Here is an 18,339-nt window from a genome sequence, read left to right as displayed (position 1 = left end):
TTGAAGATCCCCAGGGACTCCTGAACACAGTCAGCTTTGGGAAGCCCCTGTTTAGGTAACACAGCAGCAAGAGAAAGTATAACTGACCACCTGGAACTACATTTACCCTAAATATCTGGAATAATTACCTCCCATTACCAGTTCTACTCTCTAAAGCTTTTGATCTTTAAGCCTTATTTTAAATTTTAAGTGGTCTAAACTTTAGTCTAAATTTTAAATGGCCTCAGTGAAGATCTTATTAAGTATTCATGTTTTTTTCACAAACTATCTCAAAGTTAAGAAAAAAATAGATATAAATACCCTAGGAGCTTTACCATTTTCAAGGGTTACACAGGTTAAAAATCGAGGTCTTTTGTTTCTGCTAATTTCCACTGGGGTCATAGTAGGGACACGATCAATACATCTTCGGTTTTGAGCTAGAAACCTCAGGGAGCCCTGGTGAGGAAGGAAGACCTAACTCAGAACAGAAATGCGCTCCTGGTGAAAAGAGAAACTTCACATATGGGAATTTTCTAATCAAAAGGCTGTGAAGGTCCCATGGGCCAACGATGGTTCCAAAGGTGAGTCACTTTAGACCAGTCTCCACTCACACACTCCCAGGGATGTGGAACTCACCACCTCCACAGGCCACCCATTCCATCTCTGCATGCTCTCACGGTTCCTAAGCTTTCTTGAAATTTGTCTCCCTGTAGCTTTCAACAGCCGTATAATCAGTAACCCCACGATTACTGCCCCTACCAGTAGTTTATCCTCATCTTAAATGCAGAAAGTCAAAGAAGCAAGTTTTGTGTATTTTTTTTTTCCTCATAGGTCTGGGGCAGCTTATAGAGGTAGAATGTATGAAATTTTTATTTTTTCCTTTTATTTTGAGGTCCCCTAGGAAAACTTCATGTGTACAAGAGGAATAGTCAAATAAACCATCACAAGCTATAGAGAATGTAACCAGGGACAATTCTACCAGACGCCTAGAGTTGGGATAGTACTGTCCTTAAACACTGTCCGCCTGAAGCTTCCCAGGAGTCACAACAGGTATGAAACAGGGCAGGAAGATGGTGCTTCAAACATGTCTGAGACTCTTTGGCCTGGGAGAGTTGTAGGCTATTAGCCCTGGAAAGTGTCTGAGATCAAGTCTAATTCTACCTTTTAATTTACAGAGAAGACTGAAAGCCAAAGAAGCTAAGTGACGTGCCCAAAATTGGGCATCTAGTTGGCAGCAGAGACAGGCAACTGAGTTTCTCTACCACTGTTCAGAGATCTTTTTGCTACACTGCCTGACTCTGAGTCTTGTTTGTTTTTTTAAAGTAATTAATTAATTAATTTCAAAGAGAGGGGAAGGGAGGGAGAAAGAGAGAGAAGGAAACATCATTTGGCTGCCTCTTGCATTTCCCCAATTAGGGACCTGGTCTGTAAACCAGGCATGTGCCCTGACAGGTAATCGAACCAGCAACCTTTCGGTTGTTCACAGGTCCGCGCTCAATCCACTGAGCCACATCAGCCAGGGCTGAGTCTTAAGTTTGTTAAGAAAGCTTATCTAGGATAAAAAATCAGCACATAAGTGGGCTGACCAAGAGTGATGGGTATGGACACCCCAAAAGCAAATCCAAGCCACCCTGTTACACACAGAGAGCTTAAACCCCCAAACTCACAAGCCTAATGCCAGGTAAGACTGAACGTGAGCCACCTTTCCTCCTCCTCTTTCCTAGAATTCCATTTGTTCCCACGTAGCCATTGATTTCGGACTGCAGAGATTTCCATTAAGCAGCTCGTTTTAATCCCCCACTAAAATAATCTTTCTGATGGGAAGCTATTTGCTCTCAGAACATAAACAGCGTGGTGAAACACTTCATTCTTTCTGAAACACTCGAAACCAAAGGCCCACAGCATACTGAGCCAGAGTAGTTAGTGAAAAGTGAACTATTATAGGCTGTCCATTTATCCCGGCATCTAAACACTGGATGTATCCAAACAATGTTTTAAAAATCCTTTTTAGCATCTATTTTTTTTTAAATAACACCAGTGTAATGTTATAAAGAAAAGCTGTTAGAGCATACAGCATTAGGTGCCAGCACAGGGCCAGTCCATCCACGGAGCCCTGCGGGACTGGTTGGTGGGTCCAGTGGCCAGCCCACAAGACCCTAATGAACCTTTGCCGCGACATAAGCTAATCCACAGAAACAACGCTGTGTCTCAGGTCTTTGTAAATTTAGGCAGATCACAGCTACCTCAAAGCAATGAAGTACAACCAAGCAAGTATAGAGTGTGTGCTTTTTCTATCCTTCTGAAGTAAAAAGAAGCAAACCCAGAAAAAATTACTAATTCAGGTCCCAAGCATTTCAGGTGAGGTCCTTTAGGCTGACACGAATCATTTATATTTCTAAATGAGCTGGGAACCCACTGCGTTATATGACCTATTTGTATTTCTTGGTTTAAAGCAGACTATTTCTAACATAAAAGCATCTAGAAAGCTATATTAGCTTCTTAAGGTCACTAAAAATTTGTGAATTCTTGATTCAGTTCATTAAACGAGATGGGTGGATGAACCAAATTAATACTCAAGTCACACCAGGGAAAACTGAACATAATTACATCACTCCACAGTTCTCCAGGTTTCTTTGTTGGCATCGGGTATATAAGATTTCAAGTGGCAGGAGAACAGAGGAAAACACACAGCCTGCTCATGCCCACGGCGAGGCGAAAATAGAAAACAAAAAGAGGAAGAAACGCTGTGACATGTGTCCATCCAAGGGCACATCTTCCGTTACTGTTAATCAGAGTGTATGTCACACTTCCTGGGGCCACTGAAGTCATCAACCCTGGCAGAGAGGGGTGGAATTTTCCCACTTTAAAAGAAGAAAATGGGCAAAAAAACGGAAGCTAGGCTGATGGGAAATAGAGGGGTGTTTCTCTATAAATATCCAAAGGCGATCCCTTTTCAACAAAACCCTTATGGTCCCACGATGGTAAAATGGAAAGGGCTTGTAGGCAGGAGGGCAGGCAGTCCTATTCCTCACACGCCCACCAAACTAAGTCCCAGCCTTCCACCCCCACTGCCCTCTGCTGGGCTGGAACCTGTGTCCTGCACCTTCCAAGGCACAGAAAATTCTGGAAAGGCTTTTGTCCTGGCACAGAACCCATGGGAAAGTGTCATCTTCCTCTCCTGCGGTGCAGACCTGTCTTCTCGTTACCCCATCCCAGGAATAGGCTGCTCTACACCCATCGATATGACTGGGGCTCTTAGCATAGTGAGGTCGATGGCCATTTTATAATATAAATGACTGGTGTTAAAGTGACAATGTCTCACCTGGAATGCCTAGGCCTTCATTAGTCATTTTTCTAGGGCTTGTTCATCTTTACTTCAGAAGAGATCCTTACCTTCAGAAATGGCCTTCTTCACAACTGCCACATAAGTCTCAGGCTCGTCGTCACAGGTGAACTCCTGCCAGTGTGCCCAGTCTGGAAAGAAGTCCAGGAACTCCTTGCTGTCCCGCACCCCGCAGAGCAGCCGGACCATGCGGTGCGGAGGGTGGAAGGCTCTCTGCAGCAGGGGCAGCAGGGCCGGCTGGCCTAAGCACTGCACTAGCTCTGCGGACAGCAGCACCACGATGCAGCGCGGGCTGAGAAAGAAGGTCAAGTCCTCGGCTGAGAAGGAGGTCTCAGGACCCAGCCTGTAAGTCAGCGTCTTCTGGCTGCGGACCTGCCGACTGGACAGGAAAAGGTCCTGGAGATACTGGCACCATTCCTCAGCATCCGAGCTATAGAAGAGGAGGATGTCACACCCTCGGAACACCCCTGAGCGAGAAACAAGGCACAGAAGTGTGTTAACACGCCTGCTCCTTTGAAGCCATGGACTGCAAGATATACCATCCAGATGAGGAGCCGGGCACCCACAATCTTTCGAGGTCTGCCTCCAGCATACCCGTCTTCCCCCACTTTCAATTGGTTTTACAACCTTACCAGACTCGCAGTCTTTGCCTAAACATACAATGCCATTCCAGATGTTTACATTAGCTATTGCTTCTGTGGGCATACTCTTCCCCCCGCAGCTGGTACAATACGGGACAGAGATGATGCCGATGATGATGGTGACCCTCATCATCATAACAGCAAGCATTTCTGTAGAGCTCACTGTGCCCCAGACGCTCTTCCACGCCCGTCGCCTAGTAAACTCACATAATCATCATAGTGACCTTCTAAGGTAAGCACTACCATTAGCCCCATTTTAAAGATGATAAAACAGAGTTGGCAGGTTAAGCAACTTACCCAAGATCCACAGCGGCAGAGTCAGTACTTGAACTCAGACAGCCTGGCCTCAGAACCCAGCTCTTCCCCAGATACGGTGGTGACAAGCACAGGTCTGAAGCCAGGCAGCCGGAGTTAGTATCTTGGCTCTGTGAAGTATTAGCTGTGCAACCTTGGGCAAGTTACTCAAATATTCTAAACCTCAGTTTACTCGTCTGCAAATGAAAATATAACAGCAATATTTATCAGGGAGAATTAAATTAGAATTTTACGTAAAGTGCTAAGTAAAGTGTTTGTAACCCCTCAGCGACTGGTAGCTGCTATCATTATCCTCACATTGTTACAAACAGTGCATTAATGTAAACAGTAACCGTGGTTGAATTGATGCCTACACAGTGCCACCCGTCAGGTGTCCCTCACCACACGTGGTCTGTGACGTAGGCTTTCTTCTTCTAGTAAAGCATGCATGCCAGAAACAGTCAAAAGCCTCAGAGAAATATTGAGTTAAAAAGGGCTTTGGGGGATCATTTGGCTCCATACCTCCTTCAAAGATTTAAAAAAACAAAACAAAACCCACTTCAGCTGTGAAGATAAATTCACACTCAGTAATTAGTCACAAAGCTAGGACTAAATGGGTTAGAAGGAGAATAAGATCTCAGAAAGGGTGTGGTCCAGTACATTAGCGATGAAGAAGCCATCGACAATGTCTTCAATGGGTTGACAAGCGGTGGTGAGGAAGGAAAGAAGAGATTTCCTAGAGCATAAGAAACGCCCTTCAGAAGGCAGTGTGGGTCCTGGAGCACTGACTGACTTAGCAGGAAACCAGCGACTTTACAGGGCCCTGAGCACAAGGCCACGAGCGATGTATGCCACGTTTATGAGGAGACAGTCACGGAAAAGCAAAACAGCATTTTGAAGATTGACAGGTTCTGAGCCATTGAGGGAGTAAGCATTCGGTTCACCGTGGACCCTGCCTCGCACTCCCTGCTTCTCTGTTAACAGACGTCACAAAACCTGTTGTTCACTAAAGACCTCTAGTCATCAAGGGAAGTTTAAATGTTAATAACAGAGGAAATGGAGTGTGGAGTATGTGGAATTCTGTACTGTCTTCACAGTTTTTCTATAAATCTAAAACTTCTAAAATAAAAGGTTAAATATAAAATTGAAATAAAAAGCTCTTACGGGAATAGCCTCTTCTATGTGAAAAAATGTATTTAAAATGTCCCATTCCAGGGGTTCTAATGTTAAATCCAGCCACTCTTCGAGCAGAAGTACTTGGGAAGGAAGTGGTTAGTGCCTCGGACCAGCTGGCATCACAGCCCACTTGGTCACCACCAATCCGTAGTGTGACTTCAGACCAATATACTAGATCTCAGCAAGCTTTGCCTCAACACAAGTGAGGACAACGAAACCTATCGACCTCCTGAACGGTGCCCTGAAGCTGAAACCGAAAGCTGGGGAAGTTGTAAGAAAGTCCCAAGTGGAAGTTAAAAGCCCTCCATAACATGCAGGACTAAATGCTTTGTCAGCAACTCTCTCTTATGCAGGAAACACCCCTTTCTTCAAAAATAATTCTCTTCCTCTAGCCATAAGTCATTTTTTTTCACATGTGCCAAATAAATTCTCTCATTTTTGGATGTTTGTTTATTAAAAGAAATGAAATACATGAACCTACAAGGAGTCCATCAATCCCAGGCAGCAATAAGGAAGGGTCTCTGTAGAGCTTAAAGGTGGATCTAGGAGAAAGGAATGGGTTTGGAGGGTTTGGCTTTAGAAGGAGAAAGGAATGGATATAGAGGGTTTGGCTCTAGAAGGGGAAAGGAATGGGTATAGAGGGTTTGGCTCCAGAAGGGAAAGGAATGGGTTTGGAGGGTTTGGCTCTAGAAGGGGAAAGGAATGGGTATAGAGGGTTTGGCTCCAGAAGGGGAAAGGAATGGGTATAGAGGGTTTGGCTCTAGAAGGGGAAAGGAATGGGTATAGAGGGTTTGGCTCCAGAAGGGGAAAGGAATGGGTATAGAGGATTTGGCTCTAGAAGGGGAAAGGAATGGGTATAGAGGGTTTGGCTCCAGAAGGGGAAAGGAATGGGTAACAGTAGAGCAGGGGCTGGCTGGTGGCAATAGAAAGTGATGGTAGTGGTAAGAAACACAGTGACTGAGAGAGAGGTTCCTTTGAAAGATTCAGAATCCTCCTGAGAAGAGAACAAAGAGGAAGTGCTTCTCAAGCTACCCAGCCCAGACCATTTCTTTAATCTGTAGGCGACGCTGGCACACAGTTCATCTGTCCAGGAGCCCTGTGTTTGAATCTGCACCATACTGAAAAGGGATGTGACAAAGGGAAAGTGACCAGGATAGGAAGAGATTTGGAAACAGCTCATGTGAGGAGTTTCCAGAGATTGCAAGTTTCGAGACTTGTTAGGAATATTGAGGAACCTCAAGGATCAGATGAAAGTTAAGATCATGAACAAGTAAAGGTCCTTTCAAACCCTATTTTCCTGAAAGTACAAGGATAGTAGAAGGATCTGGAGATAAGAGATACTTATGAGAACTTTCTTCGAGGGTATGAGGCTGACATACGGAGAAAGTCATTCTAGCCTTCGCCAACCAGACTTGCCACTTGGGAAAGTCACGAATGGCCTCCTCCTCTCTCTCATGTGTAAATACAAGAGATGCCATCCGAGGCCTAGAGAATATTCCAGGGTAGGCTAATTCCACTCCATTTTATTTTGCTTCTCGTGTTCTCTCAAGGACAGGGAGCCAAGATTCTCCTTGATTTCAACAGGCAAATATGCCTTTCAAAAACAAAAGACAAATGATTACCCTTCAGTAGAAGGGAATTTAAGGAGACCACATGATTCAGCCATAAAAAGAATTAGCTGATGATGGCTGTTAAACTTGGATGAACCTTATTGTTGAAATTATTATGCTACATGAAAACAGTCAGTCGCAAAAGACTACATACTACATGATCCCATTTATTTGAAAGTCCAGAGTAGGGAAATCTATGGAGACAGAGAGTAGAACTTAGGGGTGGGGAGGAAAAGGGAATAAGGGAGTGATAGCTGAAGCAGACAAAGTTTCTTTTTGAGGTGATGAAAACGTTATGAAATTGACTGTAGTGATAATTGTACACATGTGAAGATACTAAAAACCATTGAACTGTACACTTGAAATGGGTGAATTGTATTGTATGTGAATTACATCTCAATTAAGCTATTTAACAGAAGGTGGAGGAAGGGAAGAAGGAGGAGGAGGGGAAGTATGAGGAGGAGAAGACCACATAGAAGAGTGGCCTGGATGACTCCAGAGCCTACAACACCTTGGCAAGAGATACTGTCACCACTGTGATATGCCACCATGGGTTGTTGTATCTCCAGATCTCAGGGAGCCCCAGGGACCCCAGAGACGCAACTCCCACTTGCAGCACCTTGAATGGCAGCTCACCGCAGAGGATGCTGACCGCTCTCACCATTGGAGATGTCTACGGAAGCCACCGCAGAGCCCATATGCCCCAGGTTTGGCCACTGGGTTGGAGTCCCCATCTGAATGGGAGCACACCAACTAGCTCTCTAGCCCCTTTGGCTACACCCACTTAAAGATATACTCAGGGCACTAAAGGAGGGCTTCCTCTGCCTCCTCTGACCACCCCCCCTTCTGTTTCCTAGACATAACTGCCCAGGACACGTTCCCAGCCACAGAAGGAAGTGGAAGCTTCACTCACCTCATCTCCTACTTCTCCCCAATCACCCACCTATTCTGGACACCTCCTTAAATACACCACATATACCCATTTACTCTTCTACCTGGAGCACTCCTCTCCTAAATGTTGCCCCCCCCCAACTTCAGGTTTTTGCTCGTATGTCCCTTTCTCCATGAGGCCGAGCCTAGCTGCCTCATTTAAAATTACAACCCTAACTCCCTTTACCCTTCTTTGTTTTTCTTTTTCTAAATTCTTTTTATTTTTCTTTCTTTAAGTTTTTTATTATATTTTATTGATTACCTTATTACAGTTGTTCCAATTTTCCACCTTGGTTCCCCACCACCCAGAACCCCCACTCCCTCCGTCTACTGTTTTTCCATGCACTTCTCATATCTGTGTTCCTTGTTTAGTGTGTTGCCTGCCTTCCCCCACTACCCCAGATGCTCCATGGGGACATCACTTATGTCTGTTTTGTTTACTGAATATATACTTGACACCTAGAACAGGGTCTAGACACAACAGTCATGCAATAAGTATTTGTTGTGTGAGTGAATTCCCTCTAGATAACCGCTTCAGCTTTCAGATGGAAGGTGTGAACTGTGAGCCTATTGTTACTGGGGGTTCCTCACTCACAATGCAGCCTCTTCTAGCCTCCAGAGCCCGACCAGGGCACCATCAGGCTAAGTTTAAGTACCTTTCCACTCTCCTTAAGGAGGAAGCCTGTATCCCCAAATCTAATAGAACTGTCACCATTGGCCTTTTCTATCCCTGCTTCCAAAGCACCATTAGAAGGCTAGACCTCAGGGGATATAGCATCTGCCTGCATCCGCCAAGAACAGTACCTTCTCCCGGTCAACTAGAATTTATTCTTCAAGAGGCTTTTACATCCTGTTTTCATGTGTTATCTCTACTACAACGTCGTAAGATAGGAAGGGAAAACACAGGTAAAAACACTCGCAAACGTGGCAACTGTAATATTTTCACTGAGTAATCCTCTGTTTATGTATGCTTTCCTCCACAAGACTATAGACTCCTGAAGAGCAGAGACCAGGCGTGCCCTGGCCACCACTGAGACCGTATTTAAGGTGCACATTATCCCTCAATGCGCACATAAGTGTTCATCGGTTTTTGCTATTATCATCATTGTGAGATTCGTCCTGGATCTCAGTGAGGGAGTGACTTGCTGAGTGTACACACCCCATGAACCAAGAAGGGAACCCAAAGACCAATCAGAAAAGCTTGGGCACCTTTTGGTAGGTAGACACCCAGTGGCCTCCATCTCTCCCGCATTCCCTGAAGTGGTGCAAAGGACATAGGAAAAGTAAAGCTAAAGGAATGAAGTTCCTACATTCCTATCGAAATGCCAGACGAAAAACAAAGCCAGGATGGGCAGAGGAAGAGGGGTTGGGAAGGTGGCCCAAGGGTGGCTCCCAGTGCCAACCTAGGGCTCTCTGAGCGCCCCCTATCGGTTTGAGAAGCGTTTCGCCGGCGCAGACAAGTCGGCTCTGACTCCTTTCAACTTGGACTCTGGCTTCACAGAGTTGGAAGAGCTGGAGAAACGACCCTCAGGGGCTCCGAGGGCTAGTAATAGAAGGGGAAAAGAAGATTAGAAAGTGAGGACAGAGGAGGGTCAGGCAGGGGCTGCAGAGAACCGCGCAACAGGCTGGGAAGGAGAACGTGGGGAAGTCGAAGTGGGGGAGCTTTGCCACCGAGAACTGGGGGAAAGAACAGAAAGTGAACAGATCCCTCAGGGAAGAAGCCCGACAGAGCTGTGAGGAGGGGGGCGCTCGGAGGGCTGCGGGGGTCCAGAGAGCGCCCAGAGAGAGGAAGGGGCGCGCCGGCGGAGAGGCTCCCAGATGCGCCGGGCGCCCTGCCTACGCACCTGAGGCTGCCATTGCCGCGGGGTGCAACTCTCACAGCCGGCTCACACCCGGCTCGCTGCACACGTGGGGCCTGGTGCACGGAGCGGGGGCCCGCGGCGTCCCTGGGCGCCCTGCCGGAGGGGACGCCGGCTCCGCGCAGGACTATCCGCGGCTCTGACGCTTCCTCCCTGCAGGCTGCGAGGACTCGCCTCGAGGGCGTGTCCACAGGGCCTGCCCCGCCTGCGCCTGCGGGGCTCAGCCCCGCGGCACCTGCACCCCCAGCCGTTGCGGAGGGGAAGTGAGAACCCCCGTCCCGCCTGCCCGCCAGCTCCCCGCACACCTCCGTCCACCCCACCCCCTTCCACCGTCGCTCGGGGTACGGAAGAGGCTGGGGGCTTCGTAGCACGTGTGCCCACTCCCCACGAAACTAGCCCGGTCTTGTCGTCACGAAAGGACAGCCCGAAGTGGAAAGGGTGTTGAGAGGGGAGGGAGGAAGAAGGTTGAGCCGCCTGTCCGACCCCTGTGACCTGGAGCTAGGTGGGGGTTTATGACCCCAGCTGGCCCAGCCATCTCCCCATCCCCTGGGGCTCTCTCCCTGAGCCACTGCCCCGGCAGGAAAGGGGTGGGGGCAGGAAGGGGAAGAGGCACCTTCCCTGGCACCTGGCCCTGGGTGCCAGACGTTGCCCTTGATTACCCTTCAGTAACTCCTTGGACTTGGTCTCCTGGTGGCACACGAACACTAACGATCATCTCACATGATGAGTGCATAATATAGTTATCATTTTATGTCTGATGCAGTTGAGGTAGCTCTCATCAAGACCTTCGTGTTAGAGCTAAAGAAACAAGTGAAATACTCCAAATACTGTATCTTGCTCAGACTCCCGCAGGGAGAAAATGCTCCCGAGGTTCCATAAGGGGCCTGTCTGAGTCCAGAGATAGAGCTCTCACTTAACTCTTGCCCTCACCCACCAGCTTCTGGTCCTCCTTCCTTTGCCTGCTCCTGTAACTGATGTGAGTAGCACTGTCCCTTGGGATCCTCAGCAATGCAGGGTCCGAGAAAATGGATCAGGAGAGCAGAGATGAGGGAAGGATAGGGTTAGGCAAAGGTGGAAATAAATGGATTTAAGCATGGAAATGCCAGGGTTGAGGCTGAGAATTCGTTTTCTTCTGCTGCCATAACAAAATGGCTTAAAAGAACAGATTTATTATCTTATTGTTCTGCATTTCAGAAGTTCCCACATGAGTGGCCCTGGACTGAAATCAAGGGTCAGCAAGGTTGGGTTCCTTTCTGGAGGCTCTAGAAGAGGACCCATTTCCTTGTCTTTTTCAACTTCTAGAGACAACACACAGTGGCTCATGGCCTCCGTCATCTTCAAAGCCAGCAACGTAACATCTCTCTGACCCTGCTTCCAGGTCATCGTATCTCTCTCTGACTCTCATCTGCCTGCCTCTCCCACTTTTAAGGATTCTAGCAATTACACTGATCCCTCCCAGAGAGTTCAGGAAAATCTCCCTGTTTAAGGTCAGCTGACTAGGAACTTTAGTATCCTCTACAACCGTAATTCTCTTTTGCCATGTAACATAACATATGCACAGGTTCTAAGAGTTAGGACGTGGACATCTTTGGGGTGGGGGAGGGTGTTACTCTGCCTACCACAGTCCTGAATTCCAAAAGAGGAGATGAGCTTGCCACCTGCTATACCTTACACCCGGGGTGTCAAACTCATTTTCACAGGGGGGTGGGGCGCCTCAGCCTCGAAGTTGTCTTTAAAGGGCCGGCTGTAATTTTAGGACTGTATAAATGTAAGTACTCCTTAACAGTTAAGTGAGAGCTTGGCGCTGCTGCTGGGTAGAAACAAGGTGCTGGGCCAGATAAAACAAGGCGGAGGGCCGGATTTGTCCCAAGGGCCTTGTGTTTGCCACCTGTGCCTTATACCTACTCCCCACATTCAGGACTTCTCTGCCCTCCAGACCAGGTTAGACACACACACACACACACACACACACACACACACACACTCATCATGTACTTTCACAGCCCTATATGGTTCTTTAGTAAGAATTGAAAAGATATTTGGGGGCACTTATTTAAGTTTATGTCTCCTCCATTCAACCCTAAGACCCTCAGAGGCAGGATCCAAGCCTGCCTTTTTCCCCGTAGAACCTCCAGCACTTGGAGCCAACTGTGACATGGGGAATATGCTCAGAAAATATTTGAATAAGTGAATGAATGAATATGGCCAGGAAATCCTTAAATTCTAGATAGCTTGAAATTTTCATACACTGAATATCTTGGAACTCTAACCTTGGAGGAGGGGAATATAATATGTCAAAAATAGGTTGTACATAATAAAAGCCATCCAAGTAAGGAAAATGGTGAGCTAAAGTTTGGAAATGTTGAGTGTGAGGTGCCCAGGGGATATCCTGGGCCCTATGTCATTGTGGAAGAGAGAAACAGGACTTAATGACCTGGCTGGGATGTCACCCTTGGAATTAAAGCTGCGTGAGTGAATGAGGAAGAGGGAATAGAGGGTAAGAACCTGGCCTCAAAGGCAGAACCATGGGGAAAGGCCATGCTCAGGAGCCACGGAAAGGAGAATCTACAAAGGACTGCGGAGTAACTAGAGAGGTGGGATAAGAGGCAGGCCAAAAATACAAGGAAGCCAAGAAAGGACGGTTTTGAGGAGAAGGTTATTAGCAGGGCAGATCACAGCAGGGTGGTGAGGAAGAATAGGGTTTGATATAAAAGCAAGAGGTCACCAGTAACATCCAGGACTCCAACGTGGCCCGGGCCCGCTCCACCTGGCGCGGAACCGTGGCTGGCCCCCCTTGCAGGCCCCAGGTCCCTAGTTCTTCCCTGGGCAGTGTGCCTTTGCGGGGGTGGGAGACCTGCCTGGAAGCGTGGTTCACGGGAAAACGCGCGGGCCTCCGGGTGGCAGGGAGAGGGTGCAGTTCCACGGACACGACCCCAGGGACCCTGTGAACCTGGCTTGATATCTCAAGGGTGGGGCATGTAGCCCCAAGGGAGGCTTCTGGTGGGGGTCTGCCCTGGGCCTGCCGGGCGGCATCCTGTCCCGAAACCAGCCAGCCGCGGCTCGGATAAAAGGCATCTCCTGGGGGCCTCCCCCCTGTTCTTCCATCCGTAAGGGGTGTCTCCCTTACGGATGGAAGAACAGGGGGATCTTCGCAGTGGGGAGGACGGGACAGAGGAGTCTGTGGGTTTCCCGCAAGTTAGGCCAGTGACTAGCACCCCGGCCCCAGGGCTCTGAGCCCTATGGAGGCCGAGGGCCGCTTATCTCGGGATGCAGGTGTCCTTTGGGGTCAAGGGACGCGGTGGGAACTCTCTAGGTGAGACAGGGCGCCTGGGCCCTGAGAGAGCCCCCCGGGAAAGCCCGGGGCCTGGCCACAGGAGCTGCTGTAGCCTCCCCCGGCTCCTGCCATGGGGCCTGGTCCTGCTCGCCAGGCCAGGTTCACCGCAGGTGAATGCCTTTTGCGGACACCAAGGACAGGAGGTCTCTGATTCCTTCACGGAGAACGGGGTTTGAGCTCTGGGGGACTGAGGTCGAAGCGGTCACACTCCCTTCTTGGGTGGTTTAGCATAGACTTTACAGAGTTGAAGCCCCCTGGTCCAAGTCTGCCGCCTCGGGGCAGGGTGGGGGAATTTCCGCCAAAGGCAGACTTCGCCGCCCAGGCAGAGCGCAGGCCTGACTGCTCATGGGAGAACCCGTCCATGGGCGTGGAACAGCCGAACCTGCGCTGCTGGAAGATGAAGAGATGGAGTGGGTGGTGAGCAATTCAGTTGGGACAGGGACACTGATCTGAACAGAAAGACAGGGGCCCCAAATTCTTACATCAGCCCTCTAAAGTCTCTCCAAAACCACTTTGGGACCTTGAGCAAGCTATAAACTCCAAAATCTTGCTTCCTCACATGTACAGAGGGCATTCCAGGTCAGAAAACACTAGGGCTGTGTGCAATACCGCATTTGGAGAACTGGGCTCGAACACTGGTCTTCCAGACTCTATCCTCTCCCGTACCCTCTCTCACTCTCTTCGCCAGCCCGTGGACCTGGCTGGTTTGTATTCCTTGTCAGAATATAGGTGAATATACAGAGGGTATATTCATATATTTGAGGTCATCTCCCCTGATCACACACACCCCACCCCACTGTCCAAATGCATGGTCCTCCTTCTAGCTCGAGATGTTAGGGAGTGAAGGCCCTTTTCTGCTTCCTACCCAGGAGAGTCTGGACAACTTTGAACCAAAAGCATACTTCTGTTCATTCCATGCAAATACTTGTTAGGACTGTTAGAGGGTGTCTGCTAGTAGTGGGTAAGGTCCTGGGGCTGGACCACCTGTTGAAACCCTGAACTCTCCCACTGCTGTACCACTCTGACCTCTGGAATTTGTCCCAGAAGGGGATTCAGAGGCCAACATTCCCTTAAGGAAATGGCATGACTTGTCCTTGACACTGGCAATTCCACCCGGTTTCTTTGCAGAGTAGGTGGGGTTGGGGGAAGTGGTGCCTGTCTGTCTCTGCATGTCCATTTGATGGTTTTTGCAGAATGTGGAGGGAAGGGTAGCTGTCCCTCTGAAGGGCCCTGCTCTGCCCCTGTGTCTGGCTCTTGGGGCGGGGTCTGCACTCAATCCCTCCAGCACCAGATGGCCCAAGGATGGCTTCTAGGCAGGATGGAAAACCCAGACCAGGCTGCTGCCCAACAGTCTTGTTGGCTTGGTGAATAAGAAAGGCCAGAGAGATGAACACATGTCATCTAAGGAACAGAGGGGTAAGGAAGGAGGAGAAATCCCTGCTTTTTACATCTGCAAGATGTTATTTCATAATCTCTCAGGCCTGGGGACCAGACCCTTCTTCCTAGTTACAAAGACCTCAGTTGCTAGGATAAAAGGGAGAGATGGAGGATCTTGCCATAGTGGATGTTCTTAAGTCATGTTAATTTTCTTGACTATCCTATGAGGAAGGTACTAATAGCATACACATTTTACAGGCACCAAAGTTAATTAACTTGCCCAAGGGCACACAGCTAGTGAATTGCAGAGCTGAGCTGTAAACCCACATGGTCTGTCTCCAGAGTCCACGCTTCTGCCCGCTACAGTAGGTGCTAAGTGCTTGAAGCAGACCCTGCTGTGATCTGAAGGGCCACACAAATCATCACGGGCCTGTGCTGGCCTCACCTCCCATTGCAGGTAAGCAGGACAATAGCTCTCTGTCACCTGCGAGTTCCCCCTGCTCTGCCAGGAGTACCTCCCCCTCATGAAACATGAATGACAGGAGAGAGCCCGCCCTCAGAGTTCCCCCCGCACCCCCACCTCTGCCCACCTCCCTGTCAGTGTCCCATAAGACAATCAGCATCTTTCACCAGCGCATCTCTGGTGCCTAGCACAGGCGCCAGCACACAGTAGATGTTCAACAAGCATTAGCTGTTTGTTTTTCAATCATCAAGTTCAACCTGCTCATTTTTACATATAGACACTGGTATGCAGGTGACACTTAATCTGGCCAAAGTCCCACAACCTTCACCTGAGGGCCCTCTTCTTTGCTTTGATCAGGAGATCAAGGGGAATCCATGTGTTCACATAGACAGGATGGAGTGTGTGAAGACTGGACCAGAGGGGACGGGCTGGTGGGCCATCACAGGTGGCAGAGGGAAAGGAGTTCCAGGGTTCTAGGTATCTGGTTTTGCCTTGGAAACACCCTGGATTTATAGACTGCTGCCCTTTCTATCTGCTCAGAACCGTTTCAGCCCAACCCAGTGGAGAATCATATTAAAACCCAGAGCAGGCTATTTGGGGACATGTAGCTTTTCAGGAACAGGTAGCTTTGCAGATGAAGTCCAGTTGTCTTGCCAGAGTGAGGCCTCCTTCCCTACCAACCAGAATGACCAGTCCGCAGGACGGTTCTACCACAGCCCAAGGGCCCCTCCTCAGACCATGTGCAGCAATGGCAGTGCCCGTCTGCAGGCCCTGGATCAAGTTCAGAGGCACAAACGTTGGGCATCAACTGTGTGGCCAACTCTGCTCAGAGTGCTGTCACTTAGGTTTCTTGAATCTTTACATCAAACTTGTGAGGTAGGCATTTTATCACCCCATTTTACAGATAAACTGAGGCTTCAGTGAGGTAATCCACTGAACCCAAGGTCACTTGATTTTGAAGTCAAAGCTAAATTTTGAGTTTAAATCCATTTGTTACACAAGAGCTGCCTCTTGTCATGCATCGTGATTCAGAGGCCACACCAGCTATTCTGTTCTAGTTCCATGACTCCCCAACCCGCATGTAACCTGAGTAACCAGAAAATGGACTGCTGCAGAGATTACTGGTCGCACATCTAATAACTACTGTCCCCGTGGTTCCGAGTACCAAAATTCCAACTTATTGGGGGCAGCAATAAACTCAGCCAAAACACTCCATTCCCCAGCATCTCTTGCAACTTAGAGGAAGCTGATAAGATGTAAATGGAAGTCATTGGCTGGGGCATCAAGAAAGGTTCTTTATAGAATGCTTAACTCTGCTGGAATATACCCTTCTCTCTCTCTCCCTCCCTGCACCACCCGCCTCTGTTCCTGACTGGAACGTGAATGAAATGGCTGGAGATTCAACAGCCTTCTTAGATTATGAGGGGACTGTGTGAACAAAAGCCACACACTAAAGATTGTAGAGCAGGAAGATGGGCAGTCTGATTCCATACTGACCATGGAGCCCCAAGATAAGCTTCAGGTTTCCACCTCTGAATTCTTTTGCATGAAAGAGAAATAAATACATCTCTTTCTTTGTTTGAGCCATAATTATGTGTGTTCCGCTATATGTAGCCAAGCCTAATTATTTCCTGATACGACAATGGAAGCTAACATTCATGGAGCACTGACTGCTATCTGTGAACTTTCGTATGCTATCTCAGTTAGTCTTCACAATAATTCTGAATCGTAGGTATCATCTCAGTTTTTATCATAAGTATCATCACCACCTCCTGGGTAAAAAAACTGAGACTCAGAGATGTTAGATAAATTTTCCGTGGTCATTCAGCCAACAGCAAACTGGGATTCAAACCCAGCTCAGTCTGAGCCCAGTGTCCAGGGTCTTGCCATTGTAGAGTGGCATATCGGGTGACTTCAAGGAGTTAATTCAAAGTACTTCCGAGGACACCTGGGTGCTCACAAGTGGAGGGCCACCACTGAGTCCTCGGCACCTCCAGTTGCATGCAGATGGTGCCTTCATTCGTGCATGAAAGCGTATCTTGCACATTTTCTACTTCTGCCTTCTGAGGTGCTGAAGCAGAAAGTCTAGTCAGCTGTGATAGAAATTTTAGGACTTAGTCTCATAGACTCTCAGAATGTTAAAGTTGGAAAAGACCCGAAGAGGTCATTACTGGACACATGTAGAAACTAAGGCCAAGAGAGGCAAAATGACCTTTCTGACATCATACATGGAGTTAGGGACAGAACCAGGATTAGAAATCATGGCCTTGACTCCTAGTCTGGGTTTTTTTAGCTATGTCTGATCACCTAGTTTCTTGCCCACCAGTGAAAAACAGCAACTGCAGAAAATTCTTTCCTTGATATGTTGCTTTAACTTTGTAGTTCTTTCCCATAAATCTACCACAAGCTCCCAGAAGGTTAAAACGAACTTGAAAATGTGTAGGATAAGCCCCACTTTTATATATTGCCAACTTACTAATATTTTGTTAAGGATTTTTGCATCTGTGTTTGTGGGGAATAGTGGTCTGTAATTGTCTTGTTTGTAATGCCTTTATTAGTTTTTGGTATCAAGTTTAATCTGGCCTCGTAAAACAGCTTAAAAGTATTTCCTTCTCCATTTTCTATTAGAGAAACACTGGTCTTATTTCTCTCTTAAATGTTTGTTAGAATTAACCATTAAACCAATCTAGGCCTAAACTGTTCTTTGTGTAAGTTTTGCTAACAATTTTAATTTTATCAATATTCAGGCTATTCAAATTTTGTATTTCATCTTATGCTAGTATTGGTCAATTGTATTCTTCACAGAACTTGTCCACTTTATCTAAGTTTTTAAAATTTATTAATATGAAGTTATTCATAATGTTTCCTATTATACTTGTAATGTCTGTAATGATAGCCTCTCTTTTATTTCTGTTATTGGTAATTTGTGTCTCCCCACCCCCCTCTCGGTCTAGGTAGATGTCAATTTTATTGAACTCTCCAAAGAAGCTGCTTTTGGTTTTGTTAATTTTTCTATTGTTTGTTTTCTATTTTGTTGGTTTGAGCTCTTTATTATTTCCTTCCTTCTCCTTACTTTGGGTTCATTTTGTCTAGCTCCCTAAGGTTTAAACTTTGGTGATTGATTTTATTCATTTCATCTTTTCTAATACAAACATTGAAAGCTCTAACTTCCCCCTAATTGGATGCTTTAGCTGCATCTCCCAAATTCAGTATGTTGTGTTTTCATTATAATTTAGTTCATAATATTTTCTAATGTACTCTGATTTCATCTTGGAGCCATGGCTTATTTAAAAGTGAGTTAATCTTCAAATACTGTGGGGTGTTTTTTGGGGG

The 18,339-nt window shown here is 47.5% G+C and overlaps 1 protein-coding gene across 1 annotated transcript in view; it reads right to left on the bottom strand.

Annotated features, from left to right (window-relative positions):
• Positions 1 to 9,979, bottom strand: part of PIK3AP1 (phosphoinositide-3-kinase adaptor protein 1) — a 93,775-nt gene extending 83,796 nt beyond the window's left edge. Inside the window, exons 1-2 of the mRNA XM_024563200.3 lie at positions 9,818 to 9,979; positions 3,373 to 3,789 (exon numbers count right to left, since the gene is read on the bottom strand). Of these exons, the coding sequence (XP_024418968.2) occupies positions 3,373 to 3,789; positions 9,818 to 9,830 (430 nt within the window). The 5' untranslated portion in view covers positions 9,831 to 9,979. The remainder of the gene's footprint in view (positions 1 to 3,372; positions 3,790 to 9,817) is intronic.
• Positions 9,980 to 18,339: the final 8,360 nt, after the last annotated feature.

The sequence above is a fragment of the Desmodus rotundus genome, chromosome 4, assembly GCF_022682495.2.
Source record: "Desmodus rotundus isolate HL8 chromosome 4, HLdesRot8A.1, whole genome shotgun sequence".
Lineage (NCBI taxonomy): Eukaryota > Metazoa > Chordata > Mammalia > Chiroptera > Phyllostomidae > Desmodus > Desmodus rotundus.
This window is presented reverse-complemented; position numbering and strand designations above follow the sequence as displayed.